Source organism: Abramis brama (genome assembly GCF_963993115.1).
Source record: "Abramis brama genome assembly, chromosome: 20".
NCBI lineage: Eukaryota > Metazoa > Chordata > Actinopteri > Cypriniformes > Leuciscidae > Abramis > Abramis brama.
The window spans coordinates 24,637,779-24,661,917 of NC_139982.1; the positions used below are offsets into that span (position 1 = coordinate 24,637,779).

The 24,139-nt window shown below is 42.3% G+C and overlaps 1 protein-coding gene across 4 annotated transcripts; it reads left to right on the plus strand.

Moving 5' to 3' along the window:
* The first annotated feature begins 8,163 nt into the window (after window positions 1-8,163).
* On the plus strand, window positions 8,164-23,151 carry LOC311070447 (uncharacterized protein). Of its 4 annotated transcripts, none has more exons than XM_084094297.1 (10): window positions 8,164-8,299; window positions 9,264-9,413; window positions 9,550-9,667; window positions 9,779-9,914; window positions 12,549-12,644; window positions 12,916-12,955; window positions 20,593-20,710; window positions 20,820-20,917; window positions 22,007-22,124; window positions 22,233-23,151. In XM_084094297.1, exons 2-10 carry the CDS (start codon window positions 9,350-9,352, stop codon window positions 22,336-22,338), a joined length of 894 nt encoding a protein of 297 aa, XP_083950423.1. In that variant the 5' UTR covers window positions 8,164-8,299; window positions 9,264-9,349; the 3' UTR covers window positions 22,339-23,151. The 4 variants fall into 4 exon arrangements, with proteins under 4 accessions (XP_083950423.1, XP_083950425.1, XP_083950424.1 ...); XM_084094299.1 differs by having other exon boundaries at window positions 12,919-12,955; XM_084094298.1 differs by having other exon boundaries at window positions 8,244-8,432.
* The last annotated feature ends 988 nt before the right edge of the window (window positions 23,152-24,139 follow it).

A 24,139-nucleotide genomic window follows, 5' to 3' on the forward strand; every position in this document is an offset into this window, starting at 1 on the left:
CGCCGATGTACGAGTTTTATGGACCGTTAAAACAAAAAACAAACAAAAAAAGTACCTGCAGCCTTTCACCATCCACTTATTTAGCTGCTGTCGCATCAATTGACATGCCATCTCCTTTCCCCTTTCTTTTTCTATTTTTAGCACCCGACAGCTTTTTTGCGTTATCCATCTTTTTCGACGACAACTCGCTCAGCGGTCACGGCGCCCGCGCCCGCTCGCGATATTATCCCGCCCTCTTCTATGTCAAAATTAAAAATAATGACATTGGCAACATCGCTGTCTGTATCTGACAGTACAGTTAACATTGTAAGCTAACTTACCTCAGGCTTGCTTTCCGACGTGCGGTTCTTTGTTCGGCAGTGTGTTCAGTTGTCAGACTCGCGGTGTGTAAAAGACTTTGAAAAGAATTCTGCCCTACTCTGACTCTGATTGGCTGTCAGGTTTCGGCATAAGAATGATGATTGTTTTTTTTAAAGCTGCAAAGTTTATGGTAACTATAGAGATATAGCGGGTAAATGCTGGCCAGGACCCCCCACCCCCCCATAAATATTTTCTCATCGGATCTGCACAAATTACGTAGGTGACCCATTTTGGTTTTAAAACGGCGAATTTCGCCGAAAGGTGAGGAGTTTTCATACCTGAAAATTATAAAGCTCAAAGTTCAATGCCAAGCGAGATATTTTATTTAACAGAAGTCGCCTACATCGAACGGCCCGTTTGGACTACATCCCTCTACTTCCTTCTTTAATGACGTCACTAGAACCGTTTTTTGACTAACCTCCGCCCACAGGAATGCTCCCTCAACTCTACTGGCTACTTGCACACTTCATATAACGTACTCGGTTACTAACGTAACCTCGGTTCTCTCTAGAAGAGGGAACGAGTACTGCGTTTTAACCAAAACGCTACGGGAAAAGTCTCTTTTCACGAAACACTGAAGCAAAAAATTATCCTTTAATTTTCATATATGTAAAACGCGTTGCGGCAGCAGTCAGCTATGGCGAGACGGCTTGCTCGCTCATTGGCTGCTCTGCGGCAACTGCATAAGCCTATCGAGCGAGGCCTGAGGTGACGTCAGGCCAATGAGGGCGCTTCGCGCCCTCCTCGCCACTTCCCGCCGAGACGGGCGTGGCTTACCTCTATAAAAGGAGCTCGAGAAGGCTGATTCACTTGATTTTGATCGCCGAAGCGAACCAGAGTGAACCAGACGCACGGCAGAGAACGCAGTACTCGTTCCCTCTTCTAGAGAGAACCGAGGTTACGTTAGTAACCGAGTACGTTCTCTTACGAGAGTTCTCTCGTACTGCGTTTTAACCAAAACGCTACGGGAACCCCTTGTAAAACGCCGTGCGTGCTGGGATAAAAACACTGATCACCGGAAGCTATTTCAGGCATACAGTGCATAATCACCAGATAGACTCACACAGAGTCAGGGAATAAGGGAGGGGAGCCTTAATTCCCTATACTGTAGCGTCCGCAGGCTTAACGTGACCTCACAGGGAGAGTCTAAAGACAGGAGGGGTTTCCCTCCGTCCTTATATAGACATGTCCACAGACGCGAATATGACATCACATAGACAGGGTAGGGAGCCTGAACTAATGTGGGAAATGTGGGTCTTACACAGTTCTGCCCAAGATAGTCGGTAGCGCATTGCGCCTGCGATTTCAGAGGTCTGGCTAGACAGCTGAATAGATTACACCGACAAAAGCTTAGCCTGTAAGGCGGGAACCTCTAGGTTATAAAACCTGATAAATGTAGACGGAGAGGCCCAGCCTGCCGCCGTACATATATCCTGTAGGGAAATCCCGCTGGACCAAGCCCACGAGGAGGCAACGCCTCTCGTAGAATGCGCTCTAACTCCCAACGGGCATTGAATGCCCTTGACAGTATAAGCCAGCGCTATGGCGTCAACTATCCATCTGGATAGACTTTGTTTCGAAACAGCCATTCCTTTGGAACGTCCGCTGAACGAGACAAAGAGCTGCTCTGTCTGTCTGAAGACAGCAGAGCGGGACATATAAGCTCTTAAAGCCCTAACAGGGCAAAGAAAACTCGAGTCCCCCTCCTCACTTGATGCCGGCAGGGCAGACAGGGAAATAACCTGAGCCCGAAAAGGCGTGTTGAGGGATTTCGGCACATAGCCGTGCTTAGGTTTGAGTATGACTTTAGAGTCATAGGACCAAACTCCAAGCACGCCGGGCTCACAGAGAGCGCGTGCAGATCGCCTATGCGCTTCACTGAAGCGAGAGCCATCAAAAACACTCTTTTGAAAGACAAATGTTTGAGGCTAATAGACTGGATAGGCTCGAAAGGGGCACCTTTCATGGCCGCCAAGACCGTAGAAAGGTCCCACATAGGGACTGAAGGAGGTCTGGGTGGATTCAGTCTCCTAGCTCTCCTGAGGAAGCGGATGACTAAATCGTTCCTTCCCAGTGACTGACCCAGCGTTGAACCGGAGAACGCTGAAATAGCCGCCACATACACTTTGAGCGTGGAAGGGGATCTGCCCTTATCCAACAGCTCTTGTAGGAAGGAGAGAACCTCCGTTACCTCGCATTCGAGGGGTGAAAGGCTCCGAGCTGTACACCAGCTGGAGAAAACCGACCACTTCGAAGCATAAAGCCGCCAAGTCGACGGTGCTCTAGCCTGAGTGATGGTATTCATGACTCCCTCTGCGAGACCAACGGGTATCCGTTGAGCGCCCACACATGAAGGGACCACAGTTCCGGGTGTGGGTGCCAAATCGAGCCCCCGGCCTGCGAGAGGAGATCTCTCCTCAACGGCACTGGCCATGGAGCGATGTCTGCTAACTGCATCAGGACTGGGAACCATGCTTGGTTCTCCCAGAACGGTGCTACAAGCAGCACTGGGCATTTTGTTTCCCTGACCCGTTCCAACACCTGTGGCAGGAGGGAGACGGGGGGAAAAGCGTATAGCGGGCAGCGCGGCCACCTTCGGGACAGCGCGCTGTCGCTCTTTGAAGAGAACGCGGGGCAGTAAGCGTTTTCGTGGGACGCGAATAGGTCCACCTCCGCTCTGCCGAATCTCTCCCACAACAGCCGGACTGTTTGTGGGTGTAGAGACCATTCGCCCGGGGGAACGTTGTTCCTGGACAGTCTGTCTGGGCCCACATTCTGACGCCCAGGTACATGCACTGCTCTCAGCGAGCGTAAGTTGTGCTGAGCCCATATTTAGGAGGCGTTTCGCCAGCCTGTACAGGGATGTGGATTTCAGACCGCCTTGGCGATTTATGTAGGACACCACAGCCATGTTGTCCGAACGGACTATGACGTGTTGGTCCTTGATGTGGGGACAAAAACGCGTCAGCGCGTTGTGCACTGCCAGCATTTCTAGGCAGTTTATGTGTTGGAGCTTTTCTCGTTCCGACCACAGGCCGAAGAACGGTCTGCCCTCGAGCAGCGCTCCCCATCCCGAGGTGGATGCGTCTGTCGACACCATCCTCACTCCCGAGGAAGTCCCCAGGCTTACACCTGATCGGTACCAGTCGTCCGCCATCCAAGGCACCAGGGCTGTAACACAGTTCTGATCGACCCTGAGGCGTAATCGACCGGGTACCCGCGCTTTCAACCAGAACTGCAGCGGGCGCATGCGGAGCAAGCCCAGCCGGAGAACTGATGATGCTGAGGCCATGAGACCCAGCATCCTTGAAACTTCCTGAGCGGGGTGAAAGCGCCGCGGCGGAAAGACTTCGCCGCGCGTTGAATGTGCAGCACGCGCTGTGGCAACAGCCGCGCTGTCATAGACTGCGAGTCCAGAACGATACCCAGAAACGAAATCGTTTGACTGGGGTTCAGTGAACTCTTCGCCCAATTGGCCGTGATACCAAGATTCTCGAGGTGATCGAGTAAAATGGTTCTGTGCTCCACGAGCTGAGATCGTGATTGGGCTAGGATCAACCAGTCGTCCAAATAGTTCAGCACTCGCATGCCTCTGAGTCTGAGAGGAGCGAGCGCTGCGTCCATGCATTTCATAAATGTACGAGGTGCCAGGGACAAACCGAACGGCAGGACTGTATACTGGTATGTCTGACCCCCGAAGGCGAATCTCAAGTATCGCCTGTGATGTGACGCTATCTGTATTTGAAAATACGCGTCCTTCAGATCTATTGACATAAACCAGTCTCCTCGGCGAACATGCGCGAGGATTTTCCTGGTCGTGAGCATTTTGAAACTGCGTTTCACTAATGCTTTGTTCAGCTGTCTTAGATCCAGTATGGGTCTGATACCACCGTCCTTTTGGGGACTAGAAAGTATCTGCTGTATAGCCCCCTTCGCTTTGAGCTTGGGGCACACGCTCTATCGCCCCTTTGCTTACCAGTTTTGATATTTCGGCGCGAAGTAGGTGTGCTACTTCTGAAACCACCGTAGTTTGGACTCGCGCTGTGAAGCGGGGAGGGTGTCGACAAAACTGTAGCGAGAAGCCTCTCTTATAATGCCTAGCACCCAGTCCGAAACCCCTGGAAGCGCTGCCCATGCTTCTGCATGGTTGGCTAAGGGCTGGATGCGAAGCGCGCTCTGTTCGCCGTGCGACAGAGGCGCTTCGGGGCGCAATAACGTAGGCGTTATACCTGTGGCATTCGAGGCGGGGGGCGCGCTTATTACAGCGGGCAGAGCGCTCGTCCTCGACCTTACTACAGCGCTTGACTGAGTGAGGGAGGGCTGAGCGGGTCCCGCGGGACTCATGTCTGCGAGTAAATGTGGGCGGGAAGCGGGCACATTCACTGCTTTGGGCACGCTGTCTGACTGAGCAGAGCGAGCGCGCACAGATCTCATTTTTACAGAGAGCCTGTGGTCTGTGAGACATAGTGTTTGTGCGGGCACTTTCACTATGTTGGAAGCGCAATCGACCTGAGTCGATTTTATGTGCGCGAGCCCTAAGTGTAGGGCTGTGCTTGTGTGTAGAGATGGGCACTGAGGAGTGGGCATCGACACTACACTTATAGCACCATCGGCCGTGGCCGGGACACCAGAAAATACCGTGAGTAAGTGTGGGCGCGGGAGAGCGGGCACAGTTACTGCAATGAGTGCACTGTCTGTCTGAGCAGAGTGAATGCACACAGGTTTCGTCTTTACAGAAACCACAAGGCATGCAGAACATAGTGTTTGTGGGCACTAGGCAGTGGGCACGTTCACTATGTTGTGTGCGTGATCGACCCGAGTCGAATATATGAGCGCGGGCCCTGTGTGAAGGGCTGTGCTAGTGTGTAGGGATGGGCACTAGCAGTGGGCATCTTCTCTACACATATAGCATCATCGGCCGTGGCCGGGACTTCGGTAGAAGTCCGGCCATGTACCACGTGCTCGTGGGCTGCAAAAAACACGTCTGCAGTTGCCTCTCGGGGAACAAACAGAGTGATTTGCATTCGGCGGCATAAATATTTTCTGCCGGCAGGCCTGGGGTTCGAACCTCCGATCCCCCGCGCGCAAGTCTAAGAATCTACCACTGGACCACAGTGAAGATACATAGACAAAGTCAGCGCGAGTATTATCCACACTGGCGTTTGCTTGCAGGCATGTACCACGTGCTCGTGGGCAGCAAAAAAAAAAAAAACACGTCTGCAGTTGCCTCTCGGGGAACAGACAGAGTGATTTGCATTTTCAGACGCCTGCAAAATGCCAGAATGTGAGAAGAGTGGATATTGCCCAGTTTCAGCGGGGCTGAAAATACTCCATTCTCCTTTCGCCAGTGACGCACGGGAACCGTAGAAACGGTGTTCGGTTGCAGGCAAGCGGGTACTACGCGCTCGCTGGCTGCAAAATGCATCTCTGCAGTCACCTTCAGGGGACTGACAGAGCAAGCATTGGCGGCATAAATATATATGCCGCTAGACCGGGATCCGAACCCCGGCCTCCCGTGTGAAAAACCTATAATTCCACCACTGAGCCACAGGGGGATACAGGCTTTTGAAAGCCTCAAAAACAGACTCACTTGCTGCAATAATATTTCCAGTCGCCGAACAGGGAACTGAGAAATGTGAGAGAAAAGAGGTCAGACCGACCAACGGTGGGACTAAGAACACTCTTTTCTCCTTCGCCGGTGAATGACGCGTGCAGAGGCAGGGTAGATTTTCTTGTAACGTAAAGAAAAACTAATCCCGCCATCCGCTTCCAGGAAGGGCAGCCTCGGAAAGGATGCCCGGCGAGTCCTCAGAGTCACCGTAGGCAATTTGCTCGGAGTGAAGGCGTTCGCCGTCAGCGAGCGCGAGCGCTGCATGAGAAGGCGTCTTGAAAAAGACGCAGCTCTTTTAGGGGTGTGTGTTGCAAAGCGAACACACACACACACATACACAAGAACAAAGAATGTAAAGGATATGGCGTCGGAAAGCGCAGCAGGTATGGCGGTAGAAGGCGGCGTTGGCCAGCGGCTTCAAGGGCTCGTCCCGCTGAAGTGCTTGCATCAGACGACGCGTGCTTCCTCGTGATCCAGCGATGCGTGCGCTTCGCTGAAGAGATTAAAATCAAGTGAATCAGCCTTCTCGAGCTCCTTTTATAGAGGTAAGCCACGCCCGTCTCGGCGGGAAGTGGCGAGGAGGGCGCGAAGCGCCCTCATTGGCCTGACGTCACCTCAGGCCTCGCTCGATAGGCTTATGCAGATGCCGCAGAGCAGCCAATGAGCGAGCAAGCCGTCTCGCCATAGCTGACTGCTGCCGCAACGCGTTTTACATATATGAAAATTAAAGGATAATTTTTTGCTTCAGTGTTTCGTGAAAAGAGACTTTTCCCGTAGCGTTTTGGTTAAAACGCAGTACGAGAGAACTCTCGTAAGAGAACTTACTGTTTACTCAGCTCTTACGGTGATTTTCTGAAGTAAAACTGACGCTTCATCTTTTGTGTGATGTACAATAAACTTTATTAAACTCGTCATCAGTATATGTTTGATCATCATTCGGACCTGGTCCGAAACAGCAGACTTGTAGGCTATTAATAAATAATGGATACATACAAGCAGATGACAAATACGTTATAATAACCGTAATTAAACTACTAAACTATACCTGTTTTCACTTCTATACAGCACTCTGACTCTGTAGGCATTATTGTCCGACTCGAAATGAACACCGTTACTGAGAGTTTCTGATATTATCATCATTCCAGATGAAATTGTCCTGAGAGACTGAGCGCGAGCTCATGAAGCTCCGCCCCCTGGGTCGTCCAGCAGCAGCTTATTTGCATTTAAAGGGCACACACTAAAACAGCGCGTTTTTCTGAGCCCCAAAAAATCACAATTTAAACATGCTGTAAAAAATGATCTGTTGGGTATTTTGAGCTGAAACTTCACATACACACTCTGGGGACATCAGAGACTTATTTTACATCTTGTGAAAAGGGGCATAATACGGGACCTTTAACTGGCTGAATAATTCTAGCTTCTCTATTAGAGTAAGAAAAGCAACTAAAAAAAAGAAGAAGTGGTTGTGTACTTTTAGAGCATGAGTCTATGACATGTAGACCCGGTTTCACACAGACAGGATTTATATTAAGTCGCTTTGGATTAATGCATCTGCAAAATGAATAAATGTAATGCAAATTAAGCCAGGATTATGCTTTTTAGTTCAATTAATGAATTTAAGTGGCTTTTTTAAATGTGCCTTAGAAAAAAAAAAAAAAAACATTACTGGTGTGCATCTTGAGATAAAACATTGGCACTGATATATTTTAAGATCTGTCAGTGTAAATTGCTTTCAGTTAAAACGGCTCAAACATGCATTTTAGCTTTAAGCCTGGTCTTTGAAACCGGTGGCAGACTGAAAATGAAGAAGCCGTGTGTTGATTTCCTTTTTCTATTAATCTAAAACCTTCTCACATGAGCGACAAAGTAGAAAAGGGATGTGGTAAAGGAAGAGTAAAGACTAAAAGAAAAAGAAAAGAAAAAGAAAAAAATCTACAAACGAATAGGCTACTTGGAAAGGGATTTACAAGAATGAATTTTGGAGAAAAGTACAGGCCTATCTCAATGTGCTCAGACGTTTTTATAACACAACACATAGCCTGTTACTCATCAGTGATAGGCCTATGCACACAAATATGTAGGCTACACAATTGTGTAAATTGTTCATGGCTCAGTTAACAGAAGTAACGGGGTTATTTTCTCAATACAGTGTGGAGTTGTGAAATTCTGACTGTGTAGTGACTTTTGTGTGCACAATACAAAGGGTAGTTTATTTTGGCATGTTCATATCGGATGAAAGCTGGGAGATCTGCGCTTGCTTCCTCATACCATCAGACTAGCGGTGACGGAGCAGACACGATTCCTGCTTCATTTCTCCTCCTCTTAAAGGTGAAATATGGGTATTTTACAATAAAAACACGTTTTAAATTGAATTATACTTTGACTAGGCTATTGCAATGGATTGTGAATATTAACCGTGGCGTTGGTGAGTTTGGAGGATCCATCTGTTAAGTTTTTTGAGGTGGGCCCAGGCTAATATTCGAGTTTTCTAAAATGACAAAAGTGATTCTTGCTATTATGTAGCTAATTCTGGTGACATAGCCTAATGTTGCCTGTATTTGTTCATGCTAAATTTATGTAAGGGTTACATGATTATTAAAACGGAAACTGTGACCGTGATTTAGTGAACTTTAGTGTTCAAAGTGCGTTCGTTACTCAATCAGTCAATAATTTATCCTTGCCCATCATTATTATTTTGTATTATTTTATTATTTTATTTTTATTCCTGTGCCCTCATAGTCCCATGAGGAAAACATGGAAATTATCCAACATATTTAATAAATGTAACGATTAAAAACAAGCTGCATTGTTTTGTATTTTTCATATTTTTCATATTGTTTCCCTTTCATTTTCAATGGTGGTCATTTTTGATCGCGAACAATATAAGTGTGTGTGACACTTTTTTTGTTGCGACCATTTAGCCTTTGCAAAGACACATCATTACTCCATTTGGCACACCTGCTTGTCGCATGCTAAACCAGAACAAGATGCATAGATTATGAATCTTTTGTAAATCCACTCTTATAGGGGAAATTTGTGAATTATTAACAGAGGTATACAAGCGATAAAATTTGATTATTTTATTTATAGCCTGTTAATGATTCTAAATTGGACTGTTATGGAAAAAGGGACACTGAGATGAATTAAGATAATTTAAATATTAAATATTTTATTTGTGCTTTTAAGAAGTAACAGAAACCAACTGAATGTTGTAAATAAACATCATCTGAGGAGGTGTGACAGTGCAGATGTGTCCTGCTTCTTCATTTTCCCCTCTTGGCCTTATGAACAGGACCTGCAATATCAGCTCTTAAATCTTCAAACTCAACAGAACTTCTCTTTCATTCATTGCATCATTGTGAACAAACATCTTGAAGAATGAGAAGCCTGATGTTTCTGCTGGTCCTGGTTCTCTTCTGCTCTGTGCCGATGACTTCAAGCGGTGAGGACTCTTTGAATGATAATTAAGATCAAATTAATTATTTTCAGATTTTTTATGGAAGGTTTAGTTTCATTTGTTGCATTAGGTGATGGGAATGTATAGATTTGTGATAGGCCTATTTGTCTCCATATTTCAGCTCCCCTATCAGCTACTGTGGCTGAGTGCTGTATGGAGTTCAGTAGTGTGAAGATTCATGTGAAACTGGTGAAGTCTTACTTCTGGACCAGCAGCGAGTGTCCTAGACGAGCCATTGTGTGAGTGTCATCTTAAACATTATTTCATTTTCAAACTGCAAAGTCAATCTGAATGAGACACTCCATTAAAAAACTTTGATCTAAATCTTGTTTTGTCCTTTTCCCCCTCAGGTTTCAGACATTTGCAGGTAGAGAGTTCTGTGTAGATCCAGAGACCACCTGGGTGAAGGGGATTGTTGAAAAAGTGGACAAGAGAAGAACATCTGCTGCATCTGCTAATACAACAACAACAACATCGACAACAACAGTATGATTTACCATAGTTTACCATGATTTACCATGTTCCAGTATGATTTACCATGATTCTAGCATGATTTACCATATAGTTTACCATGTACTAGCATAGTTTACCATAATTTACCACATTCTAGTATGATTTACCATGAATCTAGCATGATTTAGCATAGTTTACCATGATATACCATGTTGTAGTATAATTTACCATGATTTACCCCGTTCTAGCATGGTTTGCCATGATTTACCACATTCTAGTATGATTTCCCTTACGAAAAAGAAGTTTATTCAAGTGTTCTATTAGTGCACTTAACTAAAAATAAGAAAGTATACTTTCAGTCTACATTTTATATACTTCTCAAAAATATACTTTTTGTACTTCTCAGAAATATACTTAAAATTAAGTGTTCTTGACTTATACTGAGAGAAAAGTCCAAGTATATTTGGCGTGTAGGTCTACTTGTACTCAATCTTTTGATCGAGATATACTTAAATGTATAATTAAGTATTCAAAGTATACTTGGCTTGTAGTTGTGTTAAAGGGGTCATATAATGCCATTTTTATACAAGTTAATATGATTCTTTAGGGTCTAAATGAAAAGTTTGTAATATACTTTAATTAACTTGAAGTATACTTCTTTTTCATAAGGGTTACTATTCTAGCATGATTTACTACAGTTTACCGTGATTTACCGTATTTGTTTACCATGTTCTAGCATGATTTACCATGATTCCCCTTACGAAAAAGAAGTATACTGTACTTCAAGTTCATTTTATGAAGTATACTTAAGTATTGGTAATGTTCAAGTATATTTTTAAGTATAGATTATGTAGTAAGTATACTAATGTCAATATGTACTAGTAGTAAACTTGTAAGTGTACTATTTTAATACCGCTTGAAACTAAATTGGCCCACTTTTAGTATATAAAAGTATATGTTTAAGTGTACTATAAGTGTAACAGTAGTAAACCTTAAGTGCACAACTAGTTCATAATTACGTTTCTCATTTGTACTGCAAGTGAACTTATGGGTATACTAGTAGTTTACTATTTTAATACTTTGAAGTATACTCAGTAAACTACAAGTTTAGTAGTTTTAAACTACAAGTTTTCTTTAAGTGAACTTAACATTATACTTATAGTTTACTATTTATATATATATTTGCACTTGCAGTAGGCCTATACTAGCCTACTGTTCAAATGTTATTTTTTATACTTGAAAAATACCTTTAACTGTATTTTAATTTTAAAAACATTTTATTAGCTTCATGCATTCTTTTTATCAACACTTGAATGTTGGTAAGTTTCATAAAGAAAGGAAACATTTTAAACAAAAAAGATGAGAAAATCAAATTTTTGTCAAAGACTATGCCTTGATCAGATTCAGAACGATGATCAAAACACAGATGGAGTAGATCGAGTCCAACAACCCCAAAGCTTCACAGTCGTTTTCTCTTCATGGGTCACGCTTCATTTCATTTAGAAACATTAAGCAGTTTTGATTTACATGCTGTTTAACATTCCTAACTCTATTGGAGTTAGACAACATGTGTCAGGACCTACTCATTGTCGTAATCATACCCTAAATATAATATTATCACACAGAATCAATGTTGATGCCGTTGAAATTCTGCAGCAGAGCAATGACATCTCAGATCATTATCTAGTCTCGTGTAAACATCATTTAGCCAAGGCTGCAAAGCCGACTCCATGTTACAAATATGTTAGACCTATCACTTCTGCCACTAAAGATTTCTTTATTAATAATCTTCCTGGGGTGCGTTTCCCGAAAGCATCGTTAGCCAACTATGGTCGCAAGTTCCGTCGTTATCAGCATAGTTCAACGATTTGGTGTTTCCCGAAACCATCGTTCCAACGAACGTTCGCAAACAGCATCGCAAAGTTGTGTGTTTGGAGCGACAGCTCTCGAGCTGTCGTTAGAAGCATAGTTTCTAGTTTACATGAGATGTAGAAATCTAGATGTACCGATCTAAAACTTTTGAACAGTAGTGTAAATATGTGTGTGTGAGAGAGAGAGAGAGACAGAGACAGAGAGACAGAGAGAGAGATGTTTATTATTAGTAGTAGTTCATTATCTCATATTCTCTAAACATTGCTCTGTATTTTAAAGAAAAAAATTATGCTTTTGTGGGTCTATTTTAAAGGTATAGTTCGTTCAAAAATAACAATTTTGTCGCCCTCATGTTTTTTCAAAGTTGTATGATTCATTGCTCTGTGGAACATATTTTGAAAAATGATGTCAATTATGTTTTTTTGTACATAAAAAAATTTGTTCAATTATGTTTTTGTAAGTCAAGGGCACCAAAAAATTGGTTCAACTGGTTCCCAGTGTTCTTCAGAATATCTTCTTTTGTGTTCCGCAGAAAAAAATAAGTCACATAACGAGTAATATAATAACGGGAGAAATATAATGAACATTATACTCCACCCACTGGAACAGTTTTTCACTGGAACTGAATATTACACAACACCCCAAAGTGAAACTCTGCCTATTCATTCGGCCCCTTTGATGTGATCACATGGAATTACAATGACGACTGATGTCATGCGATTTTGGCAGCATAAATAGTGGATCAGAATCAATCTGTGAGACAGACTGCCTGATAATACAGTTTATTTCATCTAGGCTTTGACCAACATGACACTGACTGCTGCAATGTTAGAATCTGCATGGAGCCCAGTGGAGCTCGTCAATCAAGACATGAAGGACATCTGCATTACGGTAGGAGACAGAAAATCACTCATATGGTAAATGCAGTTTTTGTTAAAACAGCCTAGTAACATTATTATTTGTAATTCGGCTTTACTTTTCACTTAAAGTCAATTCTTTTATATGTGTTTTCTGCTATCCAAACTAATAAATTCAGTCCTTTTAAAAATAATATTAATAATAATGTATATACTATTAGGAAAAAATATATACTATGGAAGTCAATTGGACCAGAAACTGTCTGGTTACTGACATTCTTCTAAATATCTTCCTTTCTGTTCAGCAGAAGAAAGAAATTCATAAAGGAGTGAAACAACATGAGGGTGAGTATATGATGACAGAATTTTCATTTTAAAGTGGAGTATCCCTTTAAGGGGAAAAAAAATCCTTTTTTTTTCTTTTTTTTACAGTAGGCCTAAATCATGAATGACATTCTTTTTTTAAAAACTGCACTGACTGCCTAAATGAATGTAATTTTAAAACATTTCTCAATAGACTGTATTTTTACACTATTATATGACCGAAATTTTGTTAATCTCAACCTCACGCCAGGTGAAAATGTGTTGTTGAATCTTAATGTTAAGGTCTGAATGGAACCCATTTAGGCTACCCATGAGCATTAATACATAGAGGCAGGAAGAAGTACTTTACACCAGCCTTTATTACTACTACTGAAGTGTGCTCTCAGTAAACTACTAGTTTAGTAGTTTATACAAGTATACTTGTAAGTTTTCTTTAAGTGAATATAACATTATACTTATAGTTTACTATTTATATATTATTATTGCACTTGCAGTATACTACTATGTTCACTTCAAATGTAGATATATTTTTTTTATACTTGAAACATAGCTTTAACTGTACTTTAATTTTAAAAACATTTTATTAGCTTATGCATTCTTTTTTTATCAACTCTTGAATGTCGGTAAGTTTCATAAAGAAAGGCAACATTTTAAACAAAAATGTTAATAAAATCAAATTTTTGTCAAAGACTATGCCTTGATCAGATTCAGAACGATGATCAAAACACAGATGGAGTAGATCGAGTCCAACAACCCCAAAGCTTCACAGTCGTTCTATTTCGTTCTTACTGACCGCCAGAGGCAGTGCTTCCCACTGAATATTATCTCTCTTGCTCATGCACAGGTCGAGTCTAATAACAACAAAGTCATCACATGACCAGGTACGTCATGGGGATCCCCTCTATTTAACCCCGTGACATCCTGCAAACTGTCCCTATAATCTTCTCGCATACGTGCAAAGATTGCAGGTCGAAGGAAAAACTTTAGAATACTTGGATTCCGTCTTTCACAGCCTCGTAACAATAATTTTTGTTGGAGCTGCGCGTTGTGCGTCCTCCAGAGGCTGCGGCGGATTGAAGACAAACTTACCTGGTTGGAACACGTCTGTTTATTCCGATCGCTGCCAGAGCGCGGTAAGTTGCTTACATAAGCACCGGATGTTGTTTCTTTTTGGAACGTGTATATATGGCATCTCAGAGTGGTTTCGCTCCATAGAAAGGCCATAGTGATTAGTTATAGCGAACAGTAAGAGTGTGTGCGCTCCAGGAACAACAATATATTTCTTGTTACAGACCGCGGCGTGCACTGCAGCTGGTGGTAATCATATAGAGCATTCAATTAGGTAAGTAATATATATATATATATATATATATAATTATAATTACATAGTTTTACATGGGTAGCTATGAATATGACAATTTAATTATTTTTTGTTGTTTTTCTTTGATATAGGCATATTATATTTCTTGCAGTTGCATTATATACGAGTGTTTTCAGTTTGGCTGTTAAAAAAAAAAAAAAAAAAACTTTTCGGTACCTTACCGTTATAGACTTTTTGTGGCACCCAGAGTGTTCTCGCTTGGGTTTCAATAAAGCACTGCTGTGGCAGTATGGAACAGCTTAGCCTGACATGCACTGTGTGCAGGGCCACTTTACAGCAGGACGATGGACATGACTGCTGTCCATCCTGCTTAGGCTTGGAACATTTGAAGCAGGGTCTCACTGATGATGCCTGTATGAATTGTAGCACTATGTCGTGGGAATGGAGAACTTCCAGACTAGCTGCAGTGGAGGCACTCTTGACCTCAGATGTGCCTCGGCAGGGAAAAGTGACAGCTAAGAGGAAGAGGGCGGAAACAGTGAGTGTCTCCACCAGTAAGAGACATAGAGATGATTCGTTAGCCAATAAAGTGGAGGTTTTGACCTCAGAGTTTGCCCAGATTAAGTCTCTAATATTGAATCTGCAACCAAGGGAGGCACCATCACAGATGTTGGGAAATCCCAGTAAGGAATTACCTATTCCTGAGGAGGATATGCTGTCAATGGCAGCCTCTCAAAACCAGTTTGGTGAGGAGGGTAATGAAGAATTCTTATCGGGAGTCCACTCTCAGTTCTCTCATGATGACTCTCAGAACACGGCACGGGGTTCAGCGGAAGGAGTGGAATCTGATCAGGATGTAGTGAGACAAGCCATCCAGATTGCGTTGGCACGATTAAGCCTGGACACTGCCCCTATAGTGGCAGCTCCCTCCAGTGCCTTTTTCAGAGGGACGGCAAAACCATCTGCTCTTAGCATTCCCCCATCCAAAGATTATATTGAGGAACTACAGAGGTGCTGGGCTAATCCCAAGTTACTTACTCATCATACCACAGCAAGCAGGGCCCTGGCGGCTATGCACGAACCGGACTCTTATGGCCTGGGTCAGATGCCTAAAGTGGATCCATTTATCGCTTCTTTCATCATATCACCGGAAGAGGCTTGGAGACCTAATGCTCGCTGCCCGCGACCTCAGTGCAGAATCACGGACGATCTTCTTAGTCAAGCATACAATACTGCAGCACGCATGGGTCGTATAGGGAATTCGCTCTCTCATCTTATGCTGGCGCTATCTCAGTCTCTCCAACCTATTGGGAGTGATCCTTCAGTCCAAATCCTAAGCGATGCGTCATTGCAAGCGTTTGCATTCATGTCAAGAGAATTGGGTAGACTCATGTCAACACTCACTCAGGCACACCGCCAAGTATGGCTGGCACAGTCTCCATTGTCAGAGGCCTGTAGGAGAACACTTCGGGATCTCCCTGTAGTCCCAGGCCAACTGTTTGGACCAGCGGCACAGCAAACTCTGGAAAAGAGCATTGAGACGAATAAGACCAGACAGCAGCTGGCAGATTTAAGAGGGACTCCACCATCACAATTTAGACAAGGGTATGGGGGACGGTATCCTATTCGCTCTCAACCCTTAGTTCGCTCAAGTGCTGTTCAGAGGAGCCAGCCAAGGCAGCCAGACCAGCTTGGGCAGTACTCTAGAGCACGAGGACAACAGTTAATTCGGGCTCCAAGGGGCAGGGCGCCAGGTCAGCGCCCCCCCAGAGATAATAAAGCCCAGGCTCGCAGAGCATGAAGTCCTGGGGCCAACCGTCGGATGTTTTTCACACCAGCAGCTCAATTTCTGGAAAGAAAACACCTCAGACCCTTGGATAATAGCAACGCTATCTCAAGGGTACAAGCTGCAATTCCGACGGCGGGCCCCTGCTTTCAATGGGGTCAAGATGACTACTGTCAAAGACCCCAACAGCTCACTGGCATTGGCAAAACAAATAGCCGAACTCCTAGAAAAGGACGCCATAGAACCAGTAAAGTGGTCAGCACGGCTAAATGGGTTTTATTCAATGTACTATATAATTCCGAAAAAAGATGGTGGCGTACGGCCCATTCTCGACCTTCGTGGCCTCAATCAGTCCCTCAAGGTTTTACCATTCCACATGCTGCGCACAATGGAGGTCCTTCAGGCAGTCAGACCACTACAGTGGTTCACCACAATAGACCTGAAGGATGCTTATTTTCATATTCCAATTGCACCACAACACAGACCGTTTCTCCGCTTCGCATTTCAAGGTCAGGTCTATCAGTTCCGGGTCCTACCATTTGGGCTGTCTCTGTCCCCTCGGGTGTTCACCAGGTGCATAGATGCAGCATTGTCCCCAATACAAGCCAGGGGGGTGCAGGTGCTTCCTTATCTGGACGATTGGCTCCTTTGTGCTCCATCTCAAGAGCAGGCAACAGAACAGACCAATCTACTGATTTCCCATGTCACTCAGTTGGGTCTCAGGGTAAACTTCAGCAAAAGTCAGTTGGTCCCATGTCAGTCGGTGAAGTTCATAGGCATCACTCTAGACTCAAGATCGATGAAAGCATTCCCATCACCTCAGAGGGTGGACAGCATCTTGCTCTTTCTCCAGCATTTCCGGAAACAGATCAAGCTTCCATTCAGAGTGGTGCTCAGATTGATGGGCATGCTAGCGGCAGCAGCTGCGTTGATACCACTGGGCCTTCTTTCACTGCGCCCTTATCAGAGATGGGTAAACAGTCTTCACCTGAACCCCACATGGCACAGGAGCAGACTGGTCAAAGTTACAGATCGATGCCTCCTTACCTTGAAACCATGGAAAGAGAGGTCATTCCAGATGAAAGGGGTAGCTCTGGGTGTGATTCCCTCTCGCCGAGAGGTAATACAGACCGATGCTTCGCTAGTCGGCTGGGGGGCAGTGTGGCAACACAGGATGATCAGGGGGTCATGGAAACCCGGGCAAGCCACAAAAGACATAAATGCCCTGGAGCTACAAGCAGTGCAATTAGCTCTGAAGCACTTTGCGCCGGCCCTATTGAACCGCCATATTCTCATCAGAACGGACAATACATCAGTGGTATATCATATCAACCATCAAGGCAGCACGAGGTCCAGCCAGTCTCTGAGAATAGCACAAGACCTTCTGACATGGGCCTTTCCTCGGTTCACAAGCATCAGGGCGGTGCATATACCGGGAGTGTTGAATGTGGTGGCAGACTTCTTGTCTCGCCACAAACCTTTGCCAGGAGAATGGAGACTCAATCCAGAAGTAGTTCAAATGGTTTGGCGGCAATTTGGCAGAGCACAGGTGGATCTCTTTGCCTCAGAGACCTCGACCCATTGCCCCCTGTGGTTCTCCTGGACAGAGAAGTCCAGCCCGTTGGGTCAGGATGCGTTTGCACATGCCTGGCCAAATCTTCTACTGTATGCCTTTCCCCCGATCCCCTTAATTCTGCCAACTCTCCACAGAGTTCTTCAAGGGCACCACAGGATGCTCCTAGTGGCACCGAACTGGCCAGGCAGGCCTTGGTTCCCAATGTTATGCCGGCTTCTCAATGGGGAGCCCTGGAGCCTTCCCAGGAGGCAGGACCTGCTCCTTCAGTTGCAGGGGCAGATTTGGCACCCATGCCCAGATCGGCTACAGCTCTGTGTCTGGCCACTGAGGAGTCAGAGTTACTGCTGAAGTCTTGTGATGTTAAGGTGCAAAACACAATCCTGAATTCTAGAGCACCTTCCACCAGGAATATCTACGCTTGTAGGTGGAAGCTTTTCACGGACTGGTGTACACCAAGAGGGTTGGTCCCAGACCACTGCCCGGTGCCAATGGTGTTATGTTTTTTGCAGTCCCTTCTAGACAATAACAGGGCTCCCTCTACCCTAAAGGTATATGTGGCTGCAATTTCTGCCCAGCATGTAAAGATAAATGATCAATCACTTGGGTCACATATTCTAATCACCCGCTTTCTGAAAGGTGCTCAGCGATTGCACCCTGCTCCAACTGTTAGGGTGCCCTCATGGGACTTCAGTCTGGTTTTAAGAACACTTACACAACACCCCTTTGAACCAATGGAGCATTGTGACCTGAAGTGGCTTTCAATAAAGACAGGATTCCTTTTGGCAATAACGTCAGCCAAACGTGTTGGTGAGCTCCACGCATTGTCAACCAATACGTCCTGTATGCGTTGGAATGCAGATGGAACAATGGTGACATTGTGGCCTAACCCCTCATTCCTACCCAAAAGGCTCTCAACATCATTTAGAAATCAACCAATTGAGTTGGTAGCACTCAATCATTCTGTGTCTGACACACAAGTTAGCAATCCAACGGAACAATTATGTCCAGTGCGAGCCCTTCGGGGCTATCTGAGTGCCACAGAGAAATTGCGACAGTCAGACCAACTATTTCTCTGCTACGGCGGGCCAAGAAAAGGGCAGCCTCTGTCAAAGCAGAGGTTGTCACATTGGGTGGTGGAGGCCATTGTCCAGGCGTATAAGGCCAACAACATGACATTGCCAGCCGGCATAAAATGCCATTCGACGAGAAGTATCTCAACGTCTTGGGCAGCATTAAAAGGTGTCCCTCTAATGGACATTTGTGCAGCAGCTAATTGGTCTTCCGCTGATACCTTCTCCAGATACTACAGAGTTAATGTGGTCGCCCCTGGTGCTATGGAAGCGGCAGTCCTGTTGGGACCCTCAACTTCGGCTTAAGGTTAGGAGTAGCCTCCTCGTGACCTTGTTGTTATGAGCCATCCAGTGGGAAGCACTGCCTCTGGCGGTCAGTAAGAACGAAATAGAACGAGAGTTACGTATGTAACTACGGTTCTATGAGTTCTGGATGACCGCCAGAGCTCCCTGTCACTCGGAGTCTTGCGAGAAGATTCTGTTGAGACAGTTTGCAGGATGTCACGGGGTTAAATAGAGGGGATCCCCATGACGTACCTGGTCATGTGATGACTTTGTTGTTATTAGACTCGACCTGTGCATGAGCAAGAGAGATAATATTCAGTGGGAAGCACTGCCTCTGGCGGTCATCCAGAACTCATAGAACCGTAGTTACATACGTAACTCTCGTTTTCTCTTCATGGGTCACGCTTCATTTCATTTGGTAATATTAAGCAGTTTTGATTTACACGCTTTATGTTTAATGTTTGATGATCACGTTATTTTACATTTGAATGAGCAATCTTCTATCGCTTGTTTCAGCTTCTTCTTCTCCTGTGTTTTTATCCGGAGATTCTATACTAGAAGATGTGTCATAGCGCCCCCTACCGTATAACAGTGAAAACATGAATAGCTGGAAAATTCAGTCAATGGTAGGGAAAGAGTAAAGTAGAATTAGAGTAAATTCCTGTGTACACTTTCAGTGGACTAGCCTACACAAAAATTCAGATATACGCAGAATTAGAAACATATCTGTTTTATATCAATATTCTAATCAATATTGTCACACAATGTAAGTTTCATAAGACTGTATGAAAAACTATGTAAAAAAATATATATTTAATAGGCTACTCGATCAAAAGAGTTAACACAACTACAAGCCAAGTATACTTTACAGTATTTCTCAATCAAAAGATTGAGTTCAAGTACAGGCCAAATATACTTGGCCTTTTCTCTCAAAATTTGGTTTTATATTTAAGGTTTTAAGAAAGTGAGTGATGGTTGCAAGAGTGTTTATAGTTGTTTTTTTGCCTTTTGCTTACACACTTTTTGTAGAATTTGGCTCATTATGCCAAAACTCTACACACAAGCAAATCAGACATAGCACTTGGAAATGACAGTTTTTCTCAATTGCTAAAACACAATTTCTGAAACCTTGCTCCATTTTCTGAAAACATTAAACACAAAACCTCATCTTGCAAAATGAAACTTTCGCCTCAAAACAGTTTTACCTGTGTTCAAAATCAAACACTGCTCTCAAATCATAGACAAAGTGATCAAAATGATATACACTATCAAGCAGTCAGTAAACAATACATAAAAAAATAGAAAACACATTGTTTAACTAAATCAATCTGGTCCCCCTTACTGCTAGCATTTTTCTTGTTTGTATTCTGTGTAGGGTTATTTTGTTTGGTATTGTCAATATTTTGACTTATGTTTATGTATTGTGCAGCTTTCTTTTAAAGAGATAAAGAGACCGTGTACTTCACCAGTGCCCATACTTTCATTTACAGTAATTGAACAACTTGAGCGCGTCTACTGCCCCTATTGATTAGATGGGCAGGTGTACGCCCTGTTACATATAGATATAGCAACTTAGGATATAACTGCCTTTGTGATAGGCCTATTTGTCTCCAATTTCAGCTCCCCTAGCAGTTAATGTGGCAAACTGCTGTATGGAGTTGAATAGTGTGAAGATTCCTGTGAAACTGGTGAAGTCTTACATCTGGACCAGCAGCGAGTGTCCCATACGAGCCATTGTGTGAGTGTCATCTTAGACATTTCATTTTTTAACTGCATAGTCAATCTGAATGAGACACTCCATTAAAAAACTTTGATCTAAATCTTGTTTTTGTCCTTTTCCCCCTCAGGTTTCAGACATTAGCAGGTAGAAAGTTCTGTGTAGATCCAGAGACCACCTGGGTGAACGGCCATGTTGAAAAAGTGGACAAGAGAACAAGAGTTTCCAGTATATAAATGATCATTTTAATCATTATGCAGAATTGTTTTATCCTCTATTGCACACATTTTTTTAAATAAACTTTTTATTTAAATTTAACTCCATATATCTTCTGTTAAGAAACAAAGTGTATTAACCCTTGTGGATCAATTAAAAAAAGTTACACATAGTGGACAAATTTGTCCATAAAAATTTGAAGCTTAGTAGCACAGACAGAAGTTTGGTCTCATTTTAAAGAAGACCCTTGGCAGAATATTGCTGAAGTAAAAAGAATTTAAAAAGTAAATCCAAAAACACACATTTTATGCAGTTAGCATTAACACAGGCAAAGTGATTAAAAAAAAACAAACTGAAAAAGACAAAAATGTCCATAAGGATGCACAAAGGTTAACCCTGAACCTAACCTCTCAAAATTTGGTTTTATGTTTAAGGTTTTAAGAAAGTGAGTGATGGTTGCAAGAGTGTTTACAGTTGTTTTTTTGCCTTTTGCTTACACACTTTTTGTAGAATTTGGCTCATTATGTCAAAACTCTACACACAAGCAAATCAGACATAGCACTTGGAAATGACAGTTTTTCTCAATTGCTAAAACACAATTTCTGAAATCTTGTTCCATTTTCTGAAAACATTAAACACAAAACCTCATCTTGCAAAATGAAACTTTCGCCTCAAAACAGTTTTACCTGTGTTCAAAATCAAATACTGCTCTCAAATCATAGACAAAGTGATCAAAATGATATACACTATCAAGCAGTCAGTAAACAATACATAAAAAAATAGAAAACACATTGTTTAACTAAATCAATCTGGTCCCCCTTACTGCTAGCATTTTTCTTGTTTGTATTCTGTGTAGGGTTATTTTGTTTGGTATTGTCAATATTTTGACTTATGTTTATGTATTGTGCAGCTTTCTTTTAAAGAGATAAAGAGACCGTGTACTTCACCAGTGCCCATACTTTCATTTACAGTAACTGAACAACTTGAGCGGGTCTACTGCCCCTATTGATTAGATGGGCAGGTGTACGCCCTGTTACATATAGATATAGCAACTTAGGATATAACTGCCTTTGTGATAGGCCTATTTGTCTCCAATTTCAGCTCCCCTAGCAGTTAATGTGGCAAACTGCTGTATGGAGTTGAATAGTGTGAAGATTCCTGTGAAACTGGTGAAGTCTTACATCTGGACCAGCAGCGAGTGTCCCATACGAGCCATTGTGTGAGTGTCATCTTAGACATTTCATTTTTTAACTGCATAGTCAATCTGAATGAGACACTCCATTAAAAAACTTTGATCTAAATCTTGTTTTTGTCCTTTCCCCCTCAGGTTTCAGACATTAGCAGGTAGAAAGTTCTGTGTAGATCCAGAGACCACCTGGGTGAACGGCCATGTTGAAAAAGTGGTCAAGAGAACAAGAGTTTCCAGTATATAAATGATCATTTTAATCATTATGCAAAATTGTTTTATCCTCTACTGCACACATTTTTTTAAATAAACTTTTTATTTAAATTTAACTCCATATATCTTCTGTTAAGAAACAAAGTGTATTAACCCTTGTGGATCAATTAAAAAAAGTTACACATAGTGGACAAATTTGTCCATAAAAATTTGAAGCTTAGTAGCACAGACAGAAGTTTGGTCTCATTTTAAAGAAGACTCTTGGCAGAATATTGCTGAAGTAAAAAGAATTTAAAAAGTAAATCCAAAAACACACATTGTATGCAGTTAGCATTAACACAGGCAAAGTGATTAAAAAAAAACCCTGAAAAAGACAAAAATGTCCATAAGGATGCACAAAGGTTAACCCTGAACCTAACCTTAACCCATATAGTTACCTTATATTAGCCAGTACTTTCTAAGGAAAGTACACTGTTAAATAAAGTGCAACCATTTTAGTATGGTTTTGCTATTTACTGAAGTTATTTAATTTTGTTAATTCTATTAATATCAAGTATATAGTAGTGCTTACAATGAAATGTGTTGTTTAAACAAATTTGTTAGTCATTTTTAGACAATTCATGTTAGCCTGACTGAGATACTTAATTATTACCCAGTTATTGCAATTACTATAATACATATATGTACATGGGGAACAGGACTGTAAAATAAAGTGCTACCCTAAAAATTGTCCATTGTTGCTGAAACCAAAATCTGTAATTGTAAGATTACAAGGAGTTCATCTGTAAGATTACAATTTGCAATGAACTGTTTGATATAGTGCATAATAAAACTAAAATCAAGAATGAAACATCCTGTACCTTTTTTCCATGACAACTTATAAGTATACAGTAAGAAAGTACTTACAAATCATTTGCAAACTATTTGTTTATAGTTAATTCATAGTTCACATATATTGTTAATATATTAGGCTATACAAATAATCAAATATTCATTTATTGTCACTGTAATTGACACTTATTATTATTGTTTAATTATCTCATATGTAAAGTTAGAAGTAGTACTTACCAGACACCTTGTGTCAAAATGATTTACGACTTTGACCTTTGACCTTTTGGCAGGTTGAACTTCCGGTGACCTTTATGATTGACGGGTTGAACTTCCGGAATGCGGTCATGGGATTAACCTATTGACCCTGCTAGCCTATCGATCATGTTGTTTGACAGTTAGTTTTGAACTATGACCTATCTAGGACTAAATCATAATTTTGACGGGTAGTTTTGTCCTATATTAATAGAACAGATGTTTTTTTGCCGTTTGTTTGAACTTTGTCCCAGTTATATGTGTGTGTGTGTGTGTGTGGTTATATGGCTTGTACCTGCGCCCCCACCGCAGTGAAAGTGAGAAGCGTATGTCACACAAAATAATCTCATCCTTTAAAATAAAACATACATTGAAACCAATTATTTTAGATGAATAAAAGTGTATAAAATAAAAAGCTACTAAAACCAATTATTTTAGAGAGTTGAAAAGTATGTCCATACCATTGACGTCCACAAAAATAATTAACCTAAAGTTAAAAAACATACCTTTAAAAGTATATAAAATAAAAATTATTTTAGTTTTAGATAAAAAATACATAAACATTCTGCTCTTTAAAAGTGTATAATCTAAAACAATTTAAGGTTGAAAAAACATACCTGTAAAAGTGTATAATATAAAATAATTATTTTAGCTGAATAAAATTGTCTTACCTTATTTTAGAAAGTTGAAGTATACCATTGATGTCCACAAAAAATGCAATGTATGAATGGATTCAAAATTGTTTTACACAA

What these genes read in the sequence shown, in the direction of transcription:
- LOC311070447 (XM_084094297.1), top strand. Translation starts at nt 9,350, where the DNA reads ATGAGAAGCCTGATGTTTCTGCTGGTCCTGGTTCTCTTCTGCTCTGTG. An exon ending in TGTCCCATACGAGCCATTGT is followed by an intron (nt 20,711 to 20,819) that starts GTGAGTGTCATC and finishes TTTCCCCCTCAG; the next exon opens with GTTTCAGACATTAGCAGGTA. An exon ending in TGTCCCATACGAGCCATTGT is followed by an intron (nt 22,125 to 22,232) that starts GTGAGTGTCATC and finishes TTTCCCCCTCAG; the next exon opens with GTTTCAGACATTAGCAGGTA.